At 35.8% G+C, this 21,051-nt stretch overlaps 1 protein-coding gene across 26 annotated transcripts in view; it reads left to right on the plus strand.

Annotated features, from left to right (window-relative positions):
• LOC129794686 (protein muscleblind) overlaps positions 1–21,051 on the plus strand; it is a 279,292-nt gene that overhangs the window by 103,420 nt on the left and 154,821 nt on the right. The window contains exon 3 of one of the 26 annotated variants that reach the window (XM_055835528.1): positions 13,970–14,659. The exons of the other annotated variants lie outside the window; for them this stretch is intronic. Within the exon in view, the coding sequence (XP_055691503.1) occupies positions 13,970–14,056 (87 nt within the window). The 3' untranslated portion in view covers positions 14,057–14,659. Of the gene's footprint in view, positions 1–13,969; positions 14,660–21,051 lie in introns of those variants that run through there. 26 annotated transcript variants of the gene reach the window in all.

Here is a 21,051-nt window from a genome sequence, read left to right on the forward strand (position 1 = left end):
CGCTCTAAACTTAATATTTCTTTTACAAGAAAATATAAAAAAAAGAAATCAAGAGCAAAACATCCAATTTGAACCGTCGCTCCTCTATTTAATATTTCAAGATGAAGAATTCAATATGTATTGCACTTGATTGGTATATATCTCCAAAGAGCTATGAAAGCTTTCACGTCACAATCAGACAATTAATTTTCTACCCCTCTGAATTATTATGTTCAAACATTTTGTGAGACACTCGAGAAAATTTCAATTGTGTAAGCGGGGCTTCCTACCATGGAATTTACTGAAATTCGGAAAATCATCTGTCATTGCGTGGGATGGGTGGGTTTGATTGCGGAGAATGAGCTTTCGTGGTGTGGAGCAGAACAGAAAGCATCAGAATAGTGGGAAAAGGGCGAAAGCTTGAAAATTGTTGAGAGAATTTGTGCACTAAATGAGCATCTTGACTTTGCTGACAATAGAGTGCAATTTGAAAGGGTTTTTTCAAAAGCTCTTGCATCTCTACATAGCTCAAGAAGTAAGTTCAAGATCAAAAAGGAAAATTCATTTTTTTTCCTGCAATTTATAATTTTCCTTTGATTTTTCATTTAGAAAATTATTAAAAAGAAAAACAGGAAGAGAAGATTTTTTTAATGGGTTATGGCTTCGAAGGTTATTCGAAGCTAGTATGAGTCTTAGAAGAGCGACAAATGTCAAATGTTGTACTGATTTCGACGTGAAATTGCCCTTGATTTACAAAACAACAAAAAAAAACCTAAAAATCGCCTAATAAAAAGCTTTCTGTGAGAGAAAAAAAGTGTCAGGGAATACGGAGAATTCAATTAATTTCCCCACGAAGCCGCCACGTCGCACCCAATCAATCGAAAAACATTATTTTGAGCAAATATTTACCCAATTAAATTATAAGAGGAGCGAAAGAGAGAGCCACCTTTGTGCGGGAGTGTGGGGCTCATTGTGTGAATAGAGAATTAAAATTTACATAATTCCCTGAAGTCCTTGTGGTGTGTGTGCCTCATTTTAATTCAAATGGGAAGTTTCTCGCAATATTTTTCATTTTCCTCTCAATATGACTTGTACCACGCGGGACGGAAGGACACTGTGGAGGCATCCGCTCGCCTGTTGCTCCCACAAAAACCATTGCTCTATGCGGGTGTTTTTGTGCACAAAAGCTTTCCAAGATTGAACGGAAATGTCTCATGCTGTGCCATTTTCCGCACCAGCCATACGATGAAAATTTCCCAGAACGCGCCTCACAATGATATTTAACATGTTGTGTGCCTTTCTGCGTACACTTTTTGGTGAAATTTTACTAAATTAATCACTAAATTAATACACTGACAAATGATTTTACGTGAAGTGGTTTCTTGGCGGGATGAATCCCTCCTTTTGCTGGATTATCTATATTATTTTGGGAAGATATAACATTCATTTCTCATCATTTTGAAAAGTTCAGATGGATGATGGTGGGAGGTACAGTACAGTGCGAAAATGTTTGGACGTTAATGTAAAATTTGTAAAGAAAAATTTACGAAATAAGGCAAATTGACGAAAGGAGTTTATTCATTTTAGAGGCATTCATTGCATGATTTTTTTTTACGAGAACTGATATAGAATATATTTTAAGGGCTCATAAAAAGATCGACAGAAAACCAAAACATATTTTTAAAATTCTTAGTGCTTTGACGGTCCGAGCTCACGGTTCTGCAAATGTTTGCCTGCTCATAGAGTGATCTCGTGGTATTGAAGTGACTCTCTAAGTGAATATTCTAGAGAAGTGATGAAAATAGAATCCTGACATAAAAGTTTGTTGCAGTTCAACCGTTAAACAAGAGCAGTTTAGTGGTGAATTTAAGTGTTGAGGTTCCTGAGAGAGTTGCCTATAACCCGTAATTGGAGCTCACGACGTCAGAGCTAAACAAATTTAAACATAAGCAAGACAGTTTTATTAAAAACAAGCATAAACCATTCCCAAATTATATTTTAACTTACGTTATAGTGTTTGAAGCATATGCAGCATGACTTAATTTATGAATAAAAACAACAAAAATCTTTCAGTCGTTCTTACAGCGAAAAAGATTGATATTGTCGCTATTGACGTATCGAATGCGTTAAACTGGAAAAATCTTTTTCAAAAGAAGCTTATGCTGCTTACAAAATGTATTTGAATTCCAATAAGAATCAAAATCATTTCAATTGCATAAATGGGTAATGAGTTAACTCAGAGACATAATAATTTTACTTTAGCCTTCAAGAAAATCGTTAAAATAAAGGATAAAGCTTAAGCTGCCAAAGGTAAATTAATAAAACATTTTCTCTTAGCTTTTATTTCTACTGAAAGATTTTTTATAAGAGATTGTGAGCAAATTCATATACTTTTATACGAGATATTTCAAAGAAGTTCTCTTCTGAAGCAATGATGCATAAGCTTTATGCATCAAATCAATACAATGAGGGCGTGGCTTAAGCATTTAATTTCTCACTTTTTTACGCGGTTTTCCAGCTGGATCAATTCACTTAACAATATAAGAGCATCAAAATGAATAACCTCCTTTTCAAAGAAATTTTCAAATTTTTCCTATTTTTAACCTTTAAATTTTATTTAGAAAGATTTTAAGCCTTTTTAGCTAATATTTTTGTACATGACTGTATATTTTTCACCACTTTATCCTTCTCATCTATGTTGTTCCATTTATCACGGTGAAAAATCCACCCAGCCACCCACACAGCGCTCTATACGCTACATCTCGTTGCAAAATATCACAAGTGGCAGCGAAAATGATTTTCCATCGCTTGTTGGGGAGTGTGGGGTGTGTGCTTAAATGATAAAATCAGTGAGTTACCATCAAACATTAACCACCATTCGATTAGCAAATGAAGCAAAATGGTTTTGAGGGGATCCTGCGATGGGCGGAGGGATTATTTGGTGCGGTTGCAAGTCGATGGATATGATATCGGGAGCCGCGTTTAATGAATGGGAAATGGCAGAATGTCAAATATACCCAGATTGATTTTCGTGGTTAAGCCGCACCTCCCCCGCCCCCCGTCGCCCCCATTTGCCTTAAAGCTCTGATTGAGCTTTCGAGGGGATCGTGTGGAACTGAAATAAAAAAAATATCCCCGAATGATGCCTATTTTGTGCATTTGAAAATTTTCAATGTTAATTTTCCTGATTTTAAATCAAAGCTAAATGTATTCGCAGCAGTATATACTTTTCTGTGGTTTTCCGGAATGTGTTTTTTTTTTAATTTTGTGGAAGGAGAACAATGTGTGTGTGTGTGTGGGAGGAAGAAGCATACAGATGCATCATTTGATGCCTGACTGCGGAGCTTCTATTTTTTGCTTCATACCCCGCGGGTGGTGGGATGTGAAAAATCCCTCTGTCGATGCACATTTGCAGTGTCAATCTGTCTGACAATTGAAAATGGCCAAACGGAGAAGAATGTCTGCCCAAGCGAAAGCCAAAGCTCTTTCTCCTCCTATTGCAACGACAATACCCCCACGTCCACCGGACAGGAGAATGAATTTTTCCTCATCCACTTTTGTTCTCCCGCAATCGATTTCCCAACAGAGAAAGCAAAGAGGGAAAATCCAGCACAAGAATCAAATGTATTTGACGAAGGTGGCAGAAGAAGGGAAGGGCAAAAAAAGGTCCAGTAAATTTGTAAATTCTCCTGGATTCATGACTTTTTTTCTTTTCTTCTCTTTCGGAAAATGGGATAAATTTCGATTATCACACGTTTTTCCTCCACATTCGTTTTACACAATTTAGTAGGGAAGAATAAAAGAAAAAAACTTCAAGGAAAATCTTTGGGAAATTCATTGGAAAATGGTGGATTTAGTGAATTGTTTTATGCTTAAAATTTGAAATAGAAATTTCTTTAAAATGTTTTTATTTTCTTTAAGAATTTTTCCAAAGAGAACAAAAAGTGGGATAAAGAAGAAAAATTAGGTATAACCACAGTGGACGTACGAAGGAAGTCTTCGTCCAGATAGAAAGGAAAATATCATTTAAAAGGACTTTATTACATAAATCTTTTTTTTTTCTTACATAATTTAAATAATCTTAAAAGTGAATAAAAAAAGGAAAAGCTGGGCTTCTTTGAAGACTGAATCACAGCTAAAAGGACTAATTAATCAAAGGTTAATAAAGTATGAGATTATTAAACCATATTAACATTTTTTGCATTCAAAATAACAGTATTTTACACTTTTTTTTTAGAGTAGTCTTAACGATTGACTTTAATTGTAAACGTTATGTCTTAAAACTCTTTAAAAACTACTTGATAAAAATAAATCTTAAACAATTTTAATTTAATCCCGAAATCATATTTATTTGGCCATCCTTTCTATTAAAAAAAAAACAAGAGTAAATGACTGAAAATCTCCACAGAGCCCTTTAGTAATGTGGTTTATTATGAAAATAAAATAAAAATTAACTTTGAATTTCCCTCTTGGCAGGAAATGGCCATAAGATTGAATTTGGCGTGTGATGAGAAAAGGAAGCATCCCGCAGTCATATTTTTATGGTTAAAAATAAGTTTACATAATATTTTTCTTTTTGCAAAAGAGATCCACCCGCGGGGGGTAAGCTGTGTGCTATGTTAGCTTGTGAGTCATGAAGTCGTCTAATTAACATAATTTTCCACTTAAGGCAAATGATGCAAAAAATGCTTCCGTACGGAGAAATAATATTCCTTCTGGGGGTGTGAGGGAAGATGATCCGAGGGGTGGATTCGTGGGCATACAGACCAAGTAAAAAAAAAAAAAAGAAGAAGCAAAAAAACTCGAGGCTCACGATGGAAATTAAATTGCGATTATGTGCGCATGAAATTACCGACAAGGAGTAAATGGTTTGAAAATCCTCCATAGCGCGATTCCTATGGGGACCAACTAGAGACAAAAGTACATACATATATATGGGGCAAAATTGTCCTGCATTTGTAGCGATTACTCATTCTTCATCCTTTCCATTTGAGAAAATTTTCTTCTTATGCGAATGGCGAACAAATGCGAGGGCAACTTCTGTCAAGTCATGATGGTCTCTCTCTCTCTCGGTATGCGGAGTCCCTTTTCGTTTTGCGAATTCCATGACAAATGAATGGCAAAGTGCCACGAAAAGTGGGTGAATGGGCGATGTGAGGGGTTGTGGGTAGAACATCAAAAAGTCATTTAGATGCCACTTTAATATGCCTCACATATCGCACGAGAGCGCCCCATCGGAGATAGGGATGTGGCGAAAATCAACAGAAAATTTTCCACCCTGGCAATTGGAACTACTCCTCCATAGGGTAGCTATGATGGTGTGCTGGCAAAAGGGCTGCTCAATCGCCATACAAACCATCCGGAGTAGAAGAAGAAAAAAATCCATTGAATTTCTTTGGTCAATCATGACAAAGTGCCTTTCTATTGACAAAATGAAATCTCACGAAAATTTCCTCCTAAAAGCGATTTATGTGGTTTATACTCTACTATCACGCCAAGGGGATGCCAATTTGCCTTTTTTGTGTACTCACATTAATAATCTTAATTTATACAACTTTTTTTTTAGATCTTTTTGCTACAATTAAATACTGAATCGAACGATTTGAAAAAGGTTTAACTGCATCAGTGAAAAATTTTAGACGAATAATGGTGTTATACCTTTTTCATACTCGTCGAATTCAAAACAATGGGTCATGTCAACTTAAAAATGATTTTTAAATTTAATTTTAGAAATAAATTAAATTGAAAGAAACTCTTTTTTTAAATATATAATTTTATCATTTTATACGAGAAATGTCAAAAGAAATTCAAGCTTCATGTACAAATCATCGGAAAAAAAAACTTAAAAACAATTTCTAAATTTTATTTTAGAAATAATGTTGAAAGAAACTCATTTTCATTTAAAAAAAAATATTCAATTTTATCATTTTATACGAGAAATGTCAAAAGAAATTCAAACTTCACGTACAAATCATCAGAAAAAAAACTTAAAAATAATTTCTAAATTTAATTTTAGAAGGAAATTAAATTGAAAGAAACTCATTTTCATTCAAAAATATAAAATTTTATCATTTTATACGAGAAATGTCAAAAGAAATTCAAGCTTCACGTTCAAATTAGTCAAAATTAGAGCAATGAATTTCCCTAATATTCAAAATGTCGTTGTATTGTAATTCTTACTATTCTTATAATAACTTCCAATTATCTTGATGATATTTTAGACGAGTTTTCAGATTTCCCCTAATATGTCAAAGAATATTTTTAAAAACAAACGAACAAACGGTCGGATTATATTTCTTTGGCGTACACGTTTTTATGTCAAAATCAACTCGTGTTTACGTATAAATTAGACGAAATTTCCTTTAATACCTACTCATAACAACGTCATGTTGTAATAATAATTCTTTTTAATTTAGACGACTTATACTTCTTAGCCCAGATGTGTCAAAGAAATTTTCAATATTTTCATAAAATTTCAATAAATTTTTTCTGTAATATTTCAATAACAAAATTATTGCCCCTATTTTTTTTTTTCTTTTATTCTTCCTACTTCACATAAATGCAAAAAATAAATTTTTCACATCAATCCTTGCGTAAAATATTTTGTTACACCCTCTTTGAGAATTTATTTTCAATTTTTTACCACACTGAATTTTACATTTTATGCTGTAAAATTCAGCTTAAAAAAACAACATTTCGTGGTTGAAAAATTAAAGAGCTTTATAGCGACTAAGGGCCAACAAAGTGTTTTGAGTGTTTAAAATGTATAAAAATATATATTTTTCTGCTGACGTGACATATAATTTTGTTAGGGGATGTGGTGCAGTGGTGTAGTTATAAAATGTTCACCACAGCTGGGGTTTTACCGTATTTCTCTGCAACTTTTGGATCATTTGACAAATTACCTCTAAAGAGTTTTTCTTTTATCACCCACCCCCACAGGGGTTGGTTTATTGAGCCGAGCAGTAGGGGGTGGGGGTTGTTTTTCAAATGGACACTGCAACAACGTCACAATGGATGCGCTATCTCATTCTACAATCATCCCAAAAGATTCTTTCCAACTCGAAGAGTTTTTTTTTTCTTTTCCTCATGATCCGTGAAAGGGAAAATGGGGCTCAACGCGAAGGGGAAGTGGGGGTTTTCTTATTGTCCCATACTGAAAAAAAAAGAGAAAAGAAATCGTCCCGGGAAGAAGTGTACGTGGAAGGGGTGAAAGAGAAACTTTTTCCTATATGGTATTCAATGAAGAAAAATTCCAATAAAAGGAATGATTCTTTTTTCAGCTTCTCCATACGCTATGAAGGAAATCCATCCCTTGTCATTTAATCCCATTCAATGTGACCATTTTCGCCAAAAGAAAATTCATCAATAGTGGGTTGCGGGGGAGTGATTTGAGCAACAAAATCAAAATAAACTACCTTCAATCTCAAGAAAAAAAATGCACGCATGGGTGGGATTTTTTTTTGTTATCTTCACATGTGAAAAAAAATTCCTCAAGGGGTGGGAATAAATATTTAGCGAATGGATTGCGGAGGGTGATGGGGGGGTACCTTCTAAAAGTATTTTAGTGTTTTGCCGCACGAGGAAAAACTTTCCACAACCCATAAAAAGGCAGCTCATGAAGGGCGGAAGAATTCACTAAAAGTTCAGAGGCAATTTCAACCCCATCCCCACGAATATTGACGAGGGGGTGGGTTTGTATATGGAGCAAAACTCTTGGGGATGCAATATTTTCTTTTATAGTTTATAGTATTATTTTTTCCCGTCATACATTCAACTATGAATGTTTTGTAGTCTCTCTCATGTCCCAATGCTCTTCTTTCTTTCTTTTTTTTATCTCCGTGGGGTTGTTGGGTTCTTTTCCAAACTGAGGGTGCTTTACAGGGGGAGGGTGGTGGTTCTGTGTGGCGCACCAAAGGACAATATTGAATTTTTATGACTCATCGAAATTTGATATTTTCTTGCCTTTCACCATGAATTTTTTTTTCTTCTTCTTTGGCCTCTCATACAAAACTCACCCCCAATTCGGCAAGAAAAAAAGGCAGAGACATTTCAGTTTCAAAATTATTTTTCTCCCACAACCCTCGTTCTTCATTTCATCAAACGCTACATATTATGTAGGTATAACCATTCAATTGAATATTTTTATGAATGCATTTTCCTTCTTTTCATATGAAAAAAAAATGACGACATGTATGGAAATTTTCCGTTTTTCCACCCTCAACTACCCCTAAAATAGAGGGAAAATTCTCAACCAAATTGAGCGTCTAACAGAGTGGCCAAATTCATGCTAAAACCCCCCTCCCCACCGCATTTGGCCACCTTCCGTGTGATTAATTTGTCAGGAAAAACCACCCCCAAATGGCGTCGGGGGTGGCTTGTGGATAAAATATGTGAAAACAATTGGCAATAATTGGTGAATAGTTTCCCCTGGCTTTGGGATGAGGTGCAAAATTTGTTGCAGCCGAAACGACGCGAGGGGGGCGCAGTTGTGTGAATTTTATCCTTTCCCCCGGAGGCGTATTTTGACAATTTCATCCCCCACACATAGCGTGCAAATTCACATCCCCCCGCCACCACCACCCCACGTATTTAAAAACATGTTCATCTCAGTGCTCACGACAAGTTCGACATACGTCACAGGACGTACCCCCAATGTGTATTTGCAAAATTCTGGCAGTCATATCCTCTGTGACAGATTTCTCCAACAATTTACAAAATCCCCAATCAATTGTTTAATTTACCATTTGTCGCTTTACATAATGAAAATCCCTCCTATTTTCCCAATTTTCTATATATTTGCTTTTTTTTTACCCCGGAGAACTTTTGATGGGAATTAAGGGTTGTTTTTTTAGTAGATTCTGAATAAAAAAAAATTTTGGGTGTATGAATTTCGGAGAAAATTGTTTGTATTCTGTTTCTATAAAGTGAAACATGAGCGCTGATGTTTCCTTTGTGTGTTCTGACAAGGAATGGTTGAAACGTAGTCGTCATCACAACCATTTATCCAATCACAATTTAAATGAAAATTGTTTGAAATTTACTTCAAAAATCACACAATGAAACATCCGCGCTGATGTTTCACACACTTTAAGGGCCAAATTATTGGTGACGTCATTTTTTTGTATTCTTGTGCAAATCTTTATGAGCTCTCTCAGTTGTTGAAGTGAAAAAAATTGTAGAGTCTTTATTTATGTTTCATGCATCTGACTGAAGAGTCAAACAAACCCAAAACTGACGTCATTGTTTGCATTTTTGGGCAATCTTTGACGCTTTTTTTCCAACTGATCTCATTAAAAATAAATAGGATGTGTCTTTGGAGGTATTTTAACCCTTTCGCGTTTTTTTTTTGGTCATACGTTGAACCCAAACGTGAAACATTTTATTTTTTCAAGTGGGAGTGAGAAGAAATGAAAACAATGTCAGGAAAAAATGTCATGATCATTTTTTTACATGAGATTCGTGAATAGCACCATTATTAATTATCTTTTTTTAGATAAGAATACGTTGATTTACGTAAATTAGACAAAAAAAACGTTCTGAGTGAGATATTTTCTATAAATATCTATAGAATAAATCGAATGTATCAACGTTTCAATGTTTAATGCGGACGCGAAAGGGGTGACGTTCTACAATATTAAACATATCTCCATTCTTTCATCAAAAAAACATTTTGATCCATATCTAAACGAATAAACTTCTTTATGTTTACTTTTTTTATGCCAATTTCAAGATTTTTCTCCATTCATTTTGAACGTTTTAAAAGAAACATTAACACTGAATTTATCCACTTACAAAATGATAAAAATAAATAGAAATTTAATAAAAAGATAAAATTCCTATTTTCTTTCTCAAAAAATCACTTTTCACTGTAAGATTAATAACATTAAACAGCTCCAGGTATTGAAAAGACATTGTAAAAGGAATCCCCCGTAAGCTCCATGAAAGCAGGAAATAAAGGAGAGCTTTAGATATATGGATTCTTTTTTTTGTGTGCTTTTTTTCACAGGGGAGATATATTGCAAATTTACACACTCCAGCTTGTTCAATTGGAAACTCCATTGCAATAATCGCGCTCGTGACAGTTGAATAAATTCATTTTACACACCCTCCACCCACTACCCTCCATCCACCCCCCATGGGAATGCTCCACTAAATTGACTTCTTCCACGCAGAAATTCTACATATTGATCTTCTTCGTTTTTTTTTTCACTTCATCGATGCTCCTTGGGTGTCAATTTGCAATGGAGGGTATCAACTCTATCGCAAACCCATGATGATAAATGCTGATGGCGTGCACAAGAGAAAATATTCATGTATTTGTGTGAATAACTCTGTCATTTGTTAGTTTGTGTGTAGCTCCTTCGCGTTGGAGCTTTTGTGGGAGCTTTTCGGTGTGACAATGTCGAAGGAGAAAATATTTGCACAATTCGCCCGCACTGTCGGAGATTTTTCGCATTCAAGCACTTTGGGGTGGCGGAGGGGGGTGTTCTACTGTGCATACATACCCCTTTCCTTGGGATCCGCGTGACAAAGCTCCTGGTGCTGGGGGTATGAAGAAGAAAGCTCAAATGGCGATTGTATGCATCTCAATGGAATCGAAAGGAGAAAAATGTCTGTAAATATTTTTGCATACAAGACACTCCTTTGGGGGAAGGGGTTGGTACCAAATGGAGGGTATACATGTGGAATTCAATGGTGGGTTTGACTATCACCCCTCCCCCGAACAGATGGAGTCTCACGGAGAGACAGAGGGAGGTGTGGATTCTGTGGAAAGTCAATAGAGAAAATTTTATTGGAATTCCAATACGGCGCGAAGGCATCGTGAGAATGATGAGGGTGGGTGTTGGTGCTGAAAAAAAAGCGACATGGAATGGTTTTCGGGGAAAATGTGGAGAAGAAATAAAAGGGATAAAAATTCAGAACGTGACTTGACGCCTCAACGAGACACTTTCTGTCCTCTCAACTTTTCCATGCATTTTCTTCCACACGGCAAAGTCTCTTTCATCTCATCACATTCTCCACATCAATTCTCCCGCCTAGTGCGCCTCCCTTACCTCGTACCCCCGCCCCTCATCCATCGATAGCCTCGAAATGAAGACGCCCACCCCCCTCACACACACACACACCGAAAATTGGCGGAAAAAAGCTCTCTCTGTGTGAAAGCTCTCGCGTACCCCCAAAGAATGGATTAAGAGTAAATTAATATAAATTGCCATCAATTTATGGAAATTTGCACACAAGAATATTTTCCATTCAACCCCTCGAGACAGAAAATTTTATTTATGTCACACCATCATCCAAGCCCGCACAACCCCATACGCGTGGAATGCTAAATAGAGAGGACTAGAAGCGTCAAGCAACAACAAAAAACGCATTAGAATGATTGAGTGAATGTTTCACTCTTAAATGCTCGAAATTTCTTCACATAAACTCCCTTTTCTCGGACACTTTTTTTCCACCCCTCACCCCACGCATTGGGGGAAAATTCTCCCAGGGTGTGGAATGCAGAAGGGACTCAATTTCAAAAACTCAATCTTATTTTTGAATTTAGTGGAGGGTAAATTGTTCTTGTTGGGAAATTTCCTTCTGAGAGCATTTTGTGCTTTTAGTTAACCCATTTTTTCATTTTCTTTTATCTCAGTGATTGTTCTGTGACTTCTGTGAGACTTTCAGGTGACTTTGAATAGAATATTAGGCGACTACAGTAATTAAAAAAATGTTTTAAATGAAAAAGTTTTTTTTTTTTGGAGAAAGGAATAAAATTCTATATGACTTTGGAGTGACTTCTTTGCGATCCTTGAACGAGAACAGAATAGTTCAAATTAAACTGAAAAGCATTTAAGGAATTCTTTTTGTCGAAATAAGAACAATATTTGACGATTTTTGGCTCAATATTCGTTTTAGATTTTAAAATCCCATCTAGGTTATTTTTATCTAGTCGAAAATTAGATTAAAATAAAGTAAGAGCCTAATAATAACGTTCACTTGACTCAAAAAAAAATATTCAAAATCAATAAAAAAGACAATTAGACGGTTTTCTAGTCGAAATCAGCATGATATGAAACTGCTTTTTGATAAAAAAAAATTATTGAAGCTTCAAAGTATTAATTTTACTTATTTGTTTTCTAGTTGGAAAAAAGCTCAATTTAGACTTTTTTAAACTCAAAAAATAGTCTAAAATCAAAAAAAATGTTTTACTGACTTTTATGGTAGAAATCAGCAAGATATCAAGCATTATTCTGCTTGAAAATCATTTAAATTAAAAATATATAATTTTAATAATTGTTTCTGGAGTAAATGAAACTCAAATCTAACATTTTTTACTCATAGAATTGTTATTTAAACTTAAAAAAAGACATTTGGCGGTTTTTCCATGTCAAAATCAGCTTAATATTAGCTCGATTTTCCGCTAAAAAAATTGTCTAGACCACAATTTCCTTATTTTAAAGATTCTTTGTAATAGAATTCAAATAAAAATCAGACATTTTTCACTCATAGATTATTTAACCTCCAAGAAATCAAGAAATCAGCTTGATATCAGACATTTTTGTTCTACAGAATGTTTTAAGTAAAAAGTAGTAATGTTACAGTTTTTTTCTGGTCCAAGATTTAATCATTCATTTTTTACTAAGAATAAATATTTCAACACTAAAAAATACATTTGGTACATTTTACTAATCGAAATCAGTGTGATATCGACATTTTTTCGATTCGAAAATCCTTTAACCTTCAAATTAGAAATTTTACTGAACTTTTTCATGCAAAAAACGTGCTAAAACGGACATCTTTCACTCAGAAAATTATTAATTAAATCCAAAAGCATTTGTGGAAGATTTTGCTAGTCGAAATCAGCATGATATGAGTCATCTTTACCTCAAAATCAATGTACAAATATTCTATTTTTCCTAGTAAATGACAAAGGTATTTAAAGTTTAATTAACCTTTGAGCGAGGTTCCTCTCATCACCTAACAACCTTGTTGTGATCCCTTAATGACTTCTTGTTGACTTCTAAATGACCGCATTGTGACCTCAAAATGACCGCTTTGTGACCCCGATACTACGGTATTCCCCCCGCAAAAGCCAGCCTTTTCTCATGAACACAGTGAAATGGAGGAAAATTTACTTCTTTCCCCGCGCGAGAACCCTTCCCCCACCCACCCTGACAAACTCTTCCTCAGTCGAAGCAATTTCTCCGCAACACAGCGCGCACATTTCCTCGAGAAAATACATATTACATACATATCGCAAAAGTGAGTTTTACGAGTACCAATGAATAAATCGAGTATTGCTATAAATTTGTCTTTCCACCCAATTTGTAATACATCGTGACGTGAAATGCGGAAGAAAGTATTAAAGTGTCGTGCCTCTCTGCGCACTGGGGGTGGGAGGTCTCCAAAAATAGCCACCCATTGAATTTTTTATTTGCATGAAATATTGAAGTGGGACAATTCTGCGAGAATATTTCACAGAGGGGGTTGCACGGGGGGTGGCAATAAAAGGTCACACACACGTGGAAGGGAGATGCAGCAGTCAGTCAAATTTTGCCGCTTTTAAGGGGCGGCTGCGGGGGTGGGTTCTATTGGTTTTTTAGAGGTGATAAAAATGTTGATATTTGTGGGTTTATTTTATTGGATGCTGGCTCTTTTTTCCCTTCTTGAATCATTTCAATTTCAATGGAGGGTGAAATCTTTTAATTTCAATGAGTATTTTGTACGTACCACCCTTAAAAATTATATTTCAGCTCTTTTTGCAAAATGATCGTTTTGTGGGAGAAGCTTTTCAAGTTTTATTTTATTTTTTCATCTTTAGCGTTCAAAAGATTCCCATTTTATTGACTTGAGGGGTTGTGTATGATATTTCTTTCATTTTTTCTTGCATTGTCCTCCCCCTTCAACCCTTAGGGGATGGTTGAGGATACAAAATCAAAGTGATTTTTTGTGTGGTATTTATTTGTAAAACGAAATCTCTTTTTTCTTCTCTTTTCAGGTAAGGCTGAATATTTTTTTCTTAAAAACATCTGGGCGACAACACCACATTCCCTTTTGTAGGGATTGTAGTTTGGGCTCAATGTGAAAAACTAGAATTCAACATCCCCGGGGTTTTGTACGCATACGATGGAAATTTTTGCAGAGGGGTGAAAACATCCACTTTATCACTAATATATCTGAATTATGACTCTGGGTTATTTTCTCCACTTTTTTCCTTCTCTGCGTCTCACCCTCCGTCGTAGGTAAGTTAAATCTGCCATTGGATATATAAAGAAAATTTCACCAAGAGGAAATCTCAATGGGTGGGGTGGAGGCTTAATGTATTCACCCCCCTTCGCGCGCACATAGACCCAACGAGGCCCAAAATGCCATAAAATGTCTAAGTGTATTGCGGGGGATGCTTTTGGAATCTCTCCGGTGGTGGGTATAATTTTCTCTGCGTGATGTCTTGTACCGAACACCCCACACCCCCACACGAGACTTTTCCGGCTTCAACCACCACGGACGAAAGAAGAAAAAAAAGAGAAGAAGTACACCCTCCCCTAAGACATACCTTCGGGGGTGCTCTTAATCGAAATATATTGATGCAATAAAAATTGTAGGATCCAACGCCAGAGAGAGATCCAGAGAGAAATTCTTCCAGAGATCTCTAATATCATGCTTAATGTATTGCAAGAAAAAAAGAAAATTTCCTTTACACAGTGGACTCATTGAGGCAGGGTCTCGGGCAGGGTCATGCGAGGGGTTAGAGAGGGTGTAGGCATCAAATTAAATTTCCCCCAAAATGTTCCACAAGATACTTCCACATAATTTTATTATAATAGATGCATTTCTTAGGGAGATTATCATTTTAGAGAGAGAGAGAGAGTTGGCTTTTCATATGCTACAATCTGTTAAAAAGGAGCGTTCAAGAGATTATTTTGAGGAAAATTAATTTCCTTTGAAATGAAAATTTCCTGAGAATTTTTTATTTGTGATTTTGTGGGTTGAAAGCAGCATAATATCAGACATATTTTACCATGGAAAATTATTCAATGCAATTTTTCTTTTGAATTTACACAAACTTTGGGTGAAATTCACTAATCAGACAAACTTAAGATTCCTTAAGAATGACTTAAGTTTTCTTAAGGTTCTTAATGTTTTCTTAATAATGCCTTAAGTTTTCATAATATTTCCTAAGATTCTTTAAGAAAAAAACTTATGATTTTCAAAAAAACATTTAAGATTTTTAAGTTTTCTTAAGCAGAACTTAAGATATCTTTAGTCAGGCTGAATCGGGCTAAATGCACATTTTTCGATGATTTTTTCTAATCGATTTGTGGCACCGGAATTTGTAAAAATCATCAAAAATATCCATTTTGCTCGATTTACTTAAGAAATCTTTAATTTCCCTTTAAAAAACTCAAGAATCTTAAATTTTTCCTGAGAAATTTTAAGTTTTTTCTTAAAAAATCTCCTAAATAGAAAGAATTTCCTTGAAAAGTTTTATTTTCCATTTTTTTTCTTCAATTTTAGCGCTAAAATTCCGTCTCCAAACTCAATCTAATGCAATCCAATTCATCTCTTGGTTCAATTGGTGAAATTAGAATTTATCCTTTATAAAGTTTCTCCCCAAAATAGAAATCCTTCGCAATTGTAGATTCAATCTCCCTGGCAAACTTTCAATCCCATCCCGGGGGTTGTTGGCAAACAGATGCTGCCTCCGCATGTCCCGGATTGAAGTTGAAAATCTCTGCAGTTTTCCTTTGACAAATTAATTTCTGGCAAGGATTTTGATAAGTCCTGTAAAATCCACCCCCAACCAGCCATCCAATCTTCCACAGAGAATTCCACAACGGTGCATAATATGAATTATATATGTATATAGAATGATTTTGTTGCCAAAGTCTCCCATAAGATGGGCAAAGAATGCGCGGGGAATTTTGTCCCGTAGTGGTGCACTCGGAATCGATATCATCGAAGAAATCTCCTCTCTCTCTTCGTTCAAAATTGCATTTTCTATGCACCAACGGGGTAGTTTTCACGAAGGGGATGGGATTTTCCCCATGAATTCGAATCAGATTCCAGTCACAACATCAATTCCATACATTTGCTTCGCTCTCTGCGTTCCCGATATTCACCCTCGTTGCTTGTTTTTTTTTCTTGTTGCCTCTCGCAAGCTCCCGCAGTGCTCTAAATTCTCGTCTGTGCCGTCTGTTTCTCAGCTAAACCACCCCCCCAAAAAAAAACCCTTCGGTAAGGAAAAGAAAATTCCAATTGGAGTCTCTTTTCCTTCAGCTCGATCCACCCACCCGCATCCATCCCCCTTCGAGAAAAAAAAGCATGATGCATTCGTATCACGATTTTCACTATCACGGGCGGAAGGATGAATTTTCCACCATTCCCCTATAGAAGCACATTCAATGTGTATTTGGGGGGTGGATTACACAGAGAGGGGCTCACACAATTCTGCATGTGTTTGGCTGGATTACATTGTGAGACAAAATTGAGCTTTTTGCACTCATTTCTCGCCATGTTTTCTCACCCATTGACAATGATTTGGCACTTTTCGCAGATTATTTTTGCGCACCACAAAATTCCTCCCGGGAAAATGATGGGATTTTCCGTGGGAAAACTACCCACTGACGTCACTCGTCGTTGTTTTGTGGTGAATTTTCGAATTTTCTCATTTGGAGGAAATATTTGTTTCTAATGTGAATTCTGAGAAGTCATTTTGAGTAATATTAGAGTATACATGGGAACATTGAATTGTGTCTGATATCGTACTGATTTCGACGAATAAAATCAATTAAATGTCTTGAAATGAATTTTTTCTCAGTTTTTTTTTTAACTGAAAAATGTCTGATTTCAAACAGATAAGAAAAATTAAATAAATATCTTCTCTGAAAGCGAAATTGTTCAATAAATCATAAACGGCCTCATATCATGCTGATTTCGACATAAAAAAGCATTTAAATGTCTTTTTTTTTTAAGTTTATGATTTTCTTCAGTGTTTTGGGCTGAAAAATTACTGATTTTATGCAAATTTCGACGAATAAAAATTAGCTAAATGACTTCTTTATAGTTTAAATAATTTTTTAAGCCACAAACTGTCTGATACTATGCTGATTTCGACGAGTAAATCACCAAAACCCTTTCTTTTGTACTGTTTCATGAAGAATATAAAGAAAAAATTAAATACCAACTCTACCAATTTCCCTTTTCCCCTTAAAAAGGGCAGCGGAATGTTTTTTTTTTCCCGAGAGCATCAATTAGCTAAAATTTCCTCTTGAATGTTAAATGAAAATGTACTGGTAAGCTGACCAAGCTTACGGGAGCTGTGTTTCTTTCAGTGTACCAATTTTGTGAGAGCAAACCTAAACGCGAATTAATTTAAATACGCGCAAAGTCGGGAAAAGTTGAAAAGTCATACCCTAAGAAATGTTTGGAAAGCCATATCTCGAGAACGGATCCATAGATTTTCATAAATTTTTTTTTGTTTGAAAGGTCTTGAAGTCAGCTATAACATATCGAAAAATGAAAAAAATTTATGTCGCCATTTTCGAAAAATTCGAGTTCGAAATTTTCGAAAACTTTGTTTTCGATTTTAGCGCCTCTTGCGGTCATTTCTCGAAGTTGCAATGTTCTAGACATTTGTAGGGTTTCACGAAACCTTTCATTTGCGCTTGAGTTGATCAAGATCGGACTTGTAGAACCCGAGATATGACATGCCAACTTTGGAAGGCTATATCTCGAGAACGGATCCATAGATTTTCTTCATTTTCGGCATGAAGCTAGATAATATGGTCAGCTACAACATATCAAAAAATGAAAAAAATTTATGTCGCCGTTTTCGAGATATTCATCGAAAACTAATCGAAAATTTTGTTTTCGATTTTTGGCCCCCTAGCGGTCACTTTTGAAACTTCTGATGTTCTAGAGAGTTGTAGGGTTTGTTGAGATCTTTCATTTGACCCCGGGTTGATCAAAATCGGTCAAGCCGTTTTCGAGTTATGGTCGATTTTCGATGAAAAATTGTGGCGGCCATATTGACTAAACGGCTTGACCGATTTTCGAAAATGAGGTATCGTTGGAAAGGTCTTGATGGCCCCTACAACATATCAAAATTTCAGCCCTCTAGCTATAATAGCGGCTGAGATATAGTGAAAACAAAATTTTGAGGTTATTCAAAATGGCGGACGGAGGGGTGGGGGGGTGGATTTGACCTCATAATCGGATTTCTTCAGGTCGATATTTAAACTTTGCCGTTTACCGCAAGTCTCTATCTATCACCGTTCTCTTGCAATTTAAGTTTATGATCCGGCCGGACGGCCGGACGGACGGACGGCCGGACGGACGGCCGGCCGGAAAAAAATTTTTTTGGCGCATACGTTTTTTGGAATGTGGGGACCCTAATTCGTGCTCATCCCAAGTTTGAGCCCGATCTGACGACTTTCGATTTTGCTCGGTACACAAAAGCTGTGTCTGAAAGAAACACAGCTAAATGTTCATCACACAGAAGAGCATCACATTAATTTCCTTGTCAATATTTTGCCTCTATTTTAATTTCAGTGAGTGTTTTGCAATGAATTTTGAGTGTATGAAACTGTTCCCCATAAAATTCCGCACTAACACACAGACACACCCCCCGCACCACAGAGTCCCCTGGGGGGGGGGGCCGCTGGGGGTGGATGAAACTCCATTCGGAGCGCACAAATTTGTCCACAGAGCTTTGTCATCATTTGCAAAATGCACAGAGAAAGTTTAAAGTTGAAAAAGCTCCCTCAAACCCCCACGGTGGCAATATTTATTTATTATCCACCCCCGCGCGCGTCTGTTGGGAATTCGCAAAGAGTGAGTTCTGTGTGGGTGGAAAATTATGATGAATTTAATTCTGCAATTAGTTCAATTTTCATATGAAGTATTTTCGGGGACTGCACGGGAAATTGCATTATCTAAAGTGTATAGCTTTAATTACTGCTTTAACACCATCCCTCCACCCTCTTCATCACAGCCAAACATGCGGGGATGCTCTTTTGTCTCTCCCACAAATACACTGAGGGGGCTCCATCCCAACCCCTAATTCTGTCCCCAACATTCATGTGGTAATAACAAAAAAATAACATTTATTCTCATGGGGAATGGGGTTGTTCGTAGTTTGAAAATAAAAATAAAACAATATAAATTGATTAATGAAGTTATTTTTTTTTTGATTTATGTAGTGATAGAAGAGAATTTTAATTAAATTTAATAAAATTGGACAGGATATTTATAAAGAAGATATTAATTTGAATGTGGTGCGCAACCGAAACGGGATATCAAAGATGGTGAATTTGTATGGGGAAAAAGAAAATGTGGGGAATATGTTAAATTAGCCAGCAAAAAAATTACGGACTGGAGAAAAAAAGAGGTTTTTTTTTATCTTAAAAATGTGTCGCATTAGACGTTTAACTAATTTTCAGTTTTTGACCTGAAAAACGTTTGATTTCATGATAATTTTGAAGAATAATTTTAACTAAAATCATTCTAATTCTGAATTTTTTTTTTGTATTTTTCTATGTCTTATATCATGCTGATTTCGACCCAAGACATAAAAATCTTTCAATATTATATACAATTACATTTTTCCATGCTTCATCTCTTTCCGCATATTTCTCCCCAGAGTGGTGTGATGGGTACATTTTCACGCGGCAAATGGAAAATTTGACTTGAAGCATAAATAAAGTGATTATGGGTTTTGTTAGCGCCTCAAATACCTCGATGAGCGATGGAAAAAGATGTCGGTCCGATGTTTGTGTGAATGACGCAAAATTTTTTTTCTTTCGTGAAAGACACATTAAATTTAACACGCCCGCCCAGCTAATTTTAGTAAGTATAACAAGCGGTTTGGAAATACATTAAAAACATCCCACATCGCTGCGATGTGCGGCAGTTAAATTCAAAACCCATCGCACATTGGAGCGAAATTCTCTGCAGAAAATTTTACGTGGTGGAACGAGGAGTTTTCCAATGGAAATGTCGTCGTGGTGCAAAGAGGAGGATGAATTGAATAATTTGACAGTGGAAAGACAATAAATCACAATCACCATTATATTGACATCGGCATGAGAAGATCATCATAAATCTAACTGGGTTGGGGAGTTTGCATTCGGGGCGGGGGTTTGGTGGGGTTCCGGTGTGGATACCTTGCGGGAACTGGGGGTGGTGGGATTCCTTGCTGGGAGAAAACAAGACGTTCGATGGGGTTAACGAGAAGCTCCTTCATCTTAAATTCATGGGCGTCACAAGGATATTTTCCCAAGAATCTTCTCAATGTGTCTTCCCTGTGTGTCTTCCCAAATGGGCTCTTCTTCTCAAGTACAGAGGAGGCTGATAAGTGTTCAAATTACATCTTGGAGGGAAGAGTTTTGTAGAAAAATAAATTTTAATTTAAAAAAATTTGAAACGTTAGAAAGAAACGTCAAAAAGTAGAAAAAAAGCTTCAAGCAAACGTTGAACGTTTAAAAAGGTAGAAAACAAATTCAAACGTTAAAAAAATCCACAACAAATGCTTAAAATGGTGAAAAGGACTACAGAAATGAAATAAAATAATCAGACGTTAAGAAAAACTTTGACAGTTGAAAAAAAAATGTCAATAATTAGAAAAAAATACTTCAAACATTTGAAAAGAAACGTCAAATTTTAGAAATCTTATATAATGAACGTCAGACGTTGAAAGGCACGTCGAAATTCTAAATTGATATTTCAAATGTCTAAGATCGTAGAAAATAATCATCAATCGTTAGAAAAATCAACGATAGACGCTAAAAATGATAAATCAGACTTTATAAGTGACAAAATAATCATTAAACGTTACGAAAAACGTTAAAAATTTTAAATAGATTGTGAAATGAACATCAAACGTTAGTAAAATTAGATCCGGGGTCACATTGCAGAAATAAAACACAATGAACATAAAACGTTAAAAAAGAATCTTCCAACGTTCGAAAATAAACGTCAAAAATATGAATAGTTAGAAAATGGACTGTCAAACGTTAAAAAATTGGAAGAAAGCTCCCTTCTGGATGGAATTCATCAACCCTTGGTCAAGATTATCGAACA

Source organism: Lutzomyia longipalpis, chromosome 4 (genome assembly GCF_024334085.1).
Source record: "Lutzomyia longipalpis isolate SR_M1_2022 chromosome 4, ASM2433408v1".
NCBI classification, from domain to species: Eukaryota; Metazoa; Arthropoda; class Insecta; order Diptera; family Psychodidae; genus Lutzomyia; species Lutzomyia longipalpis.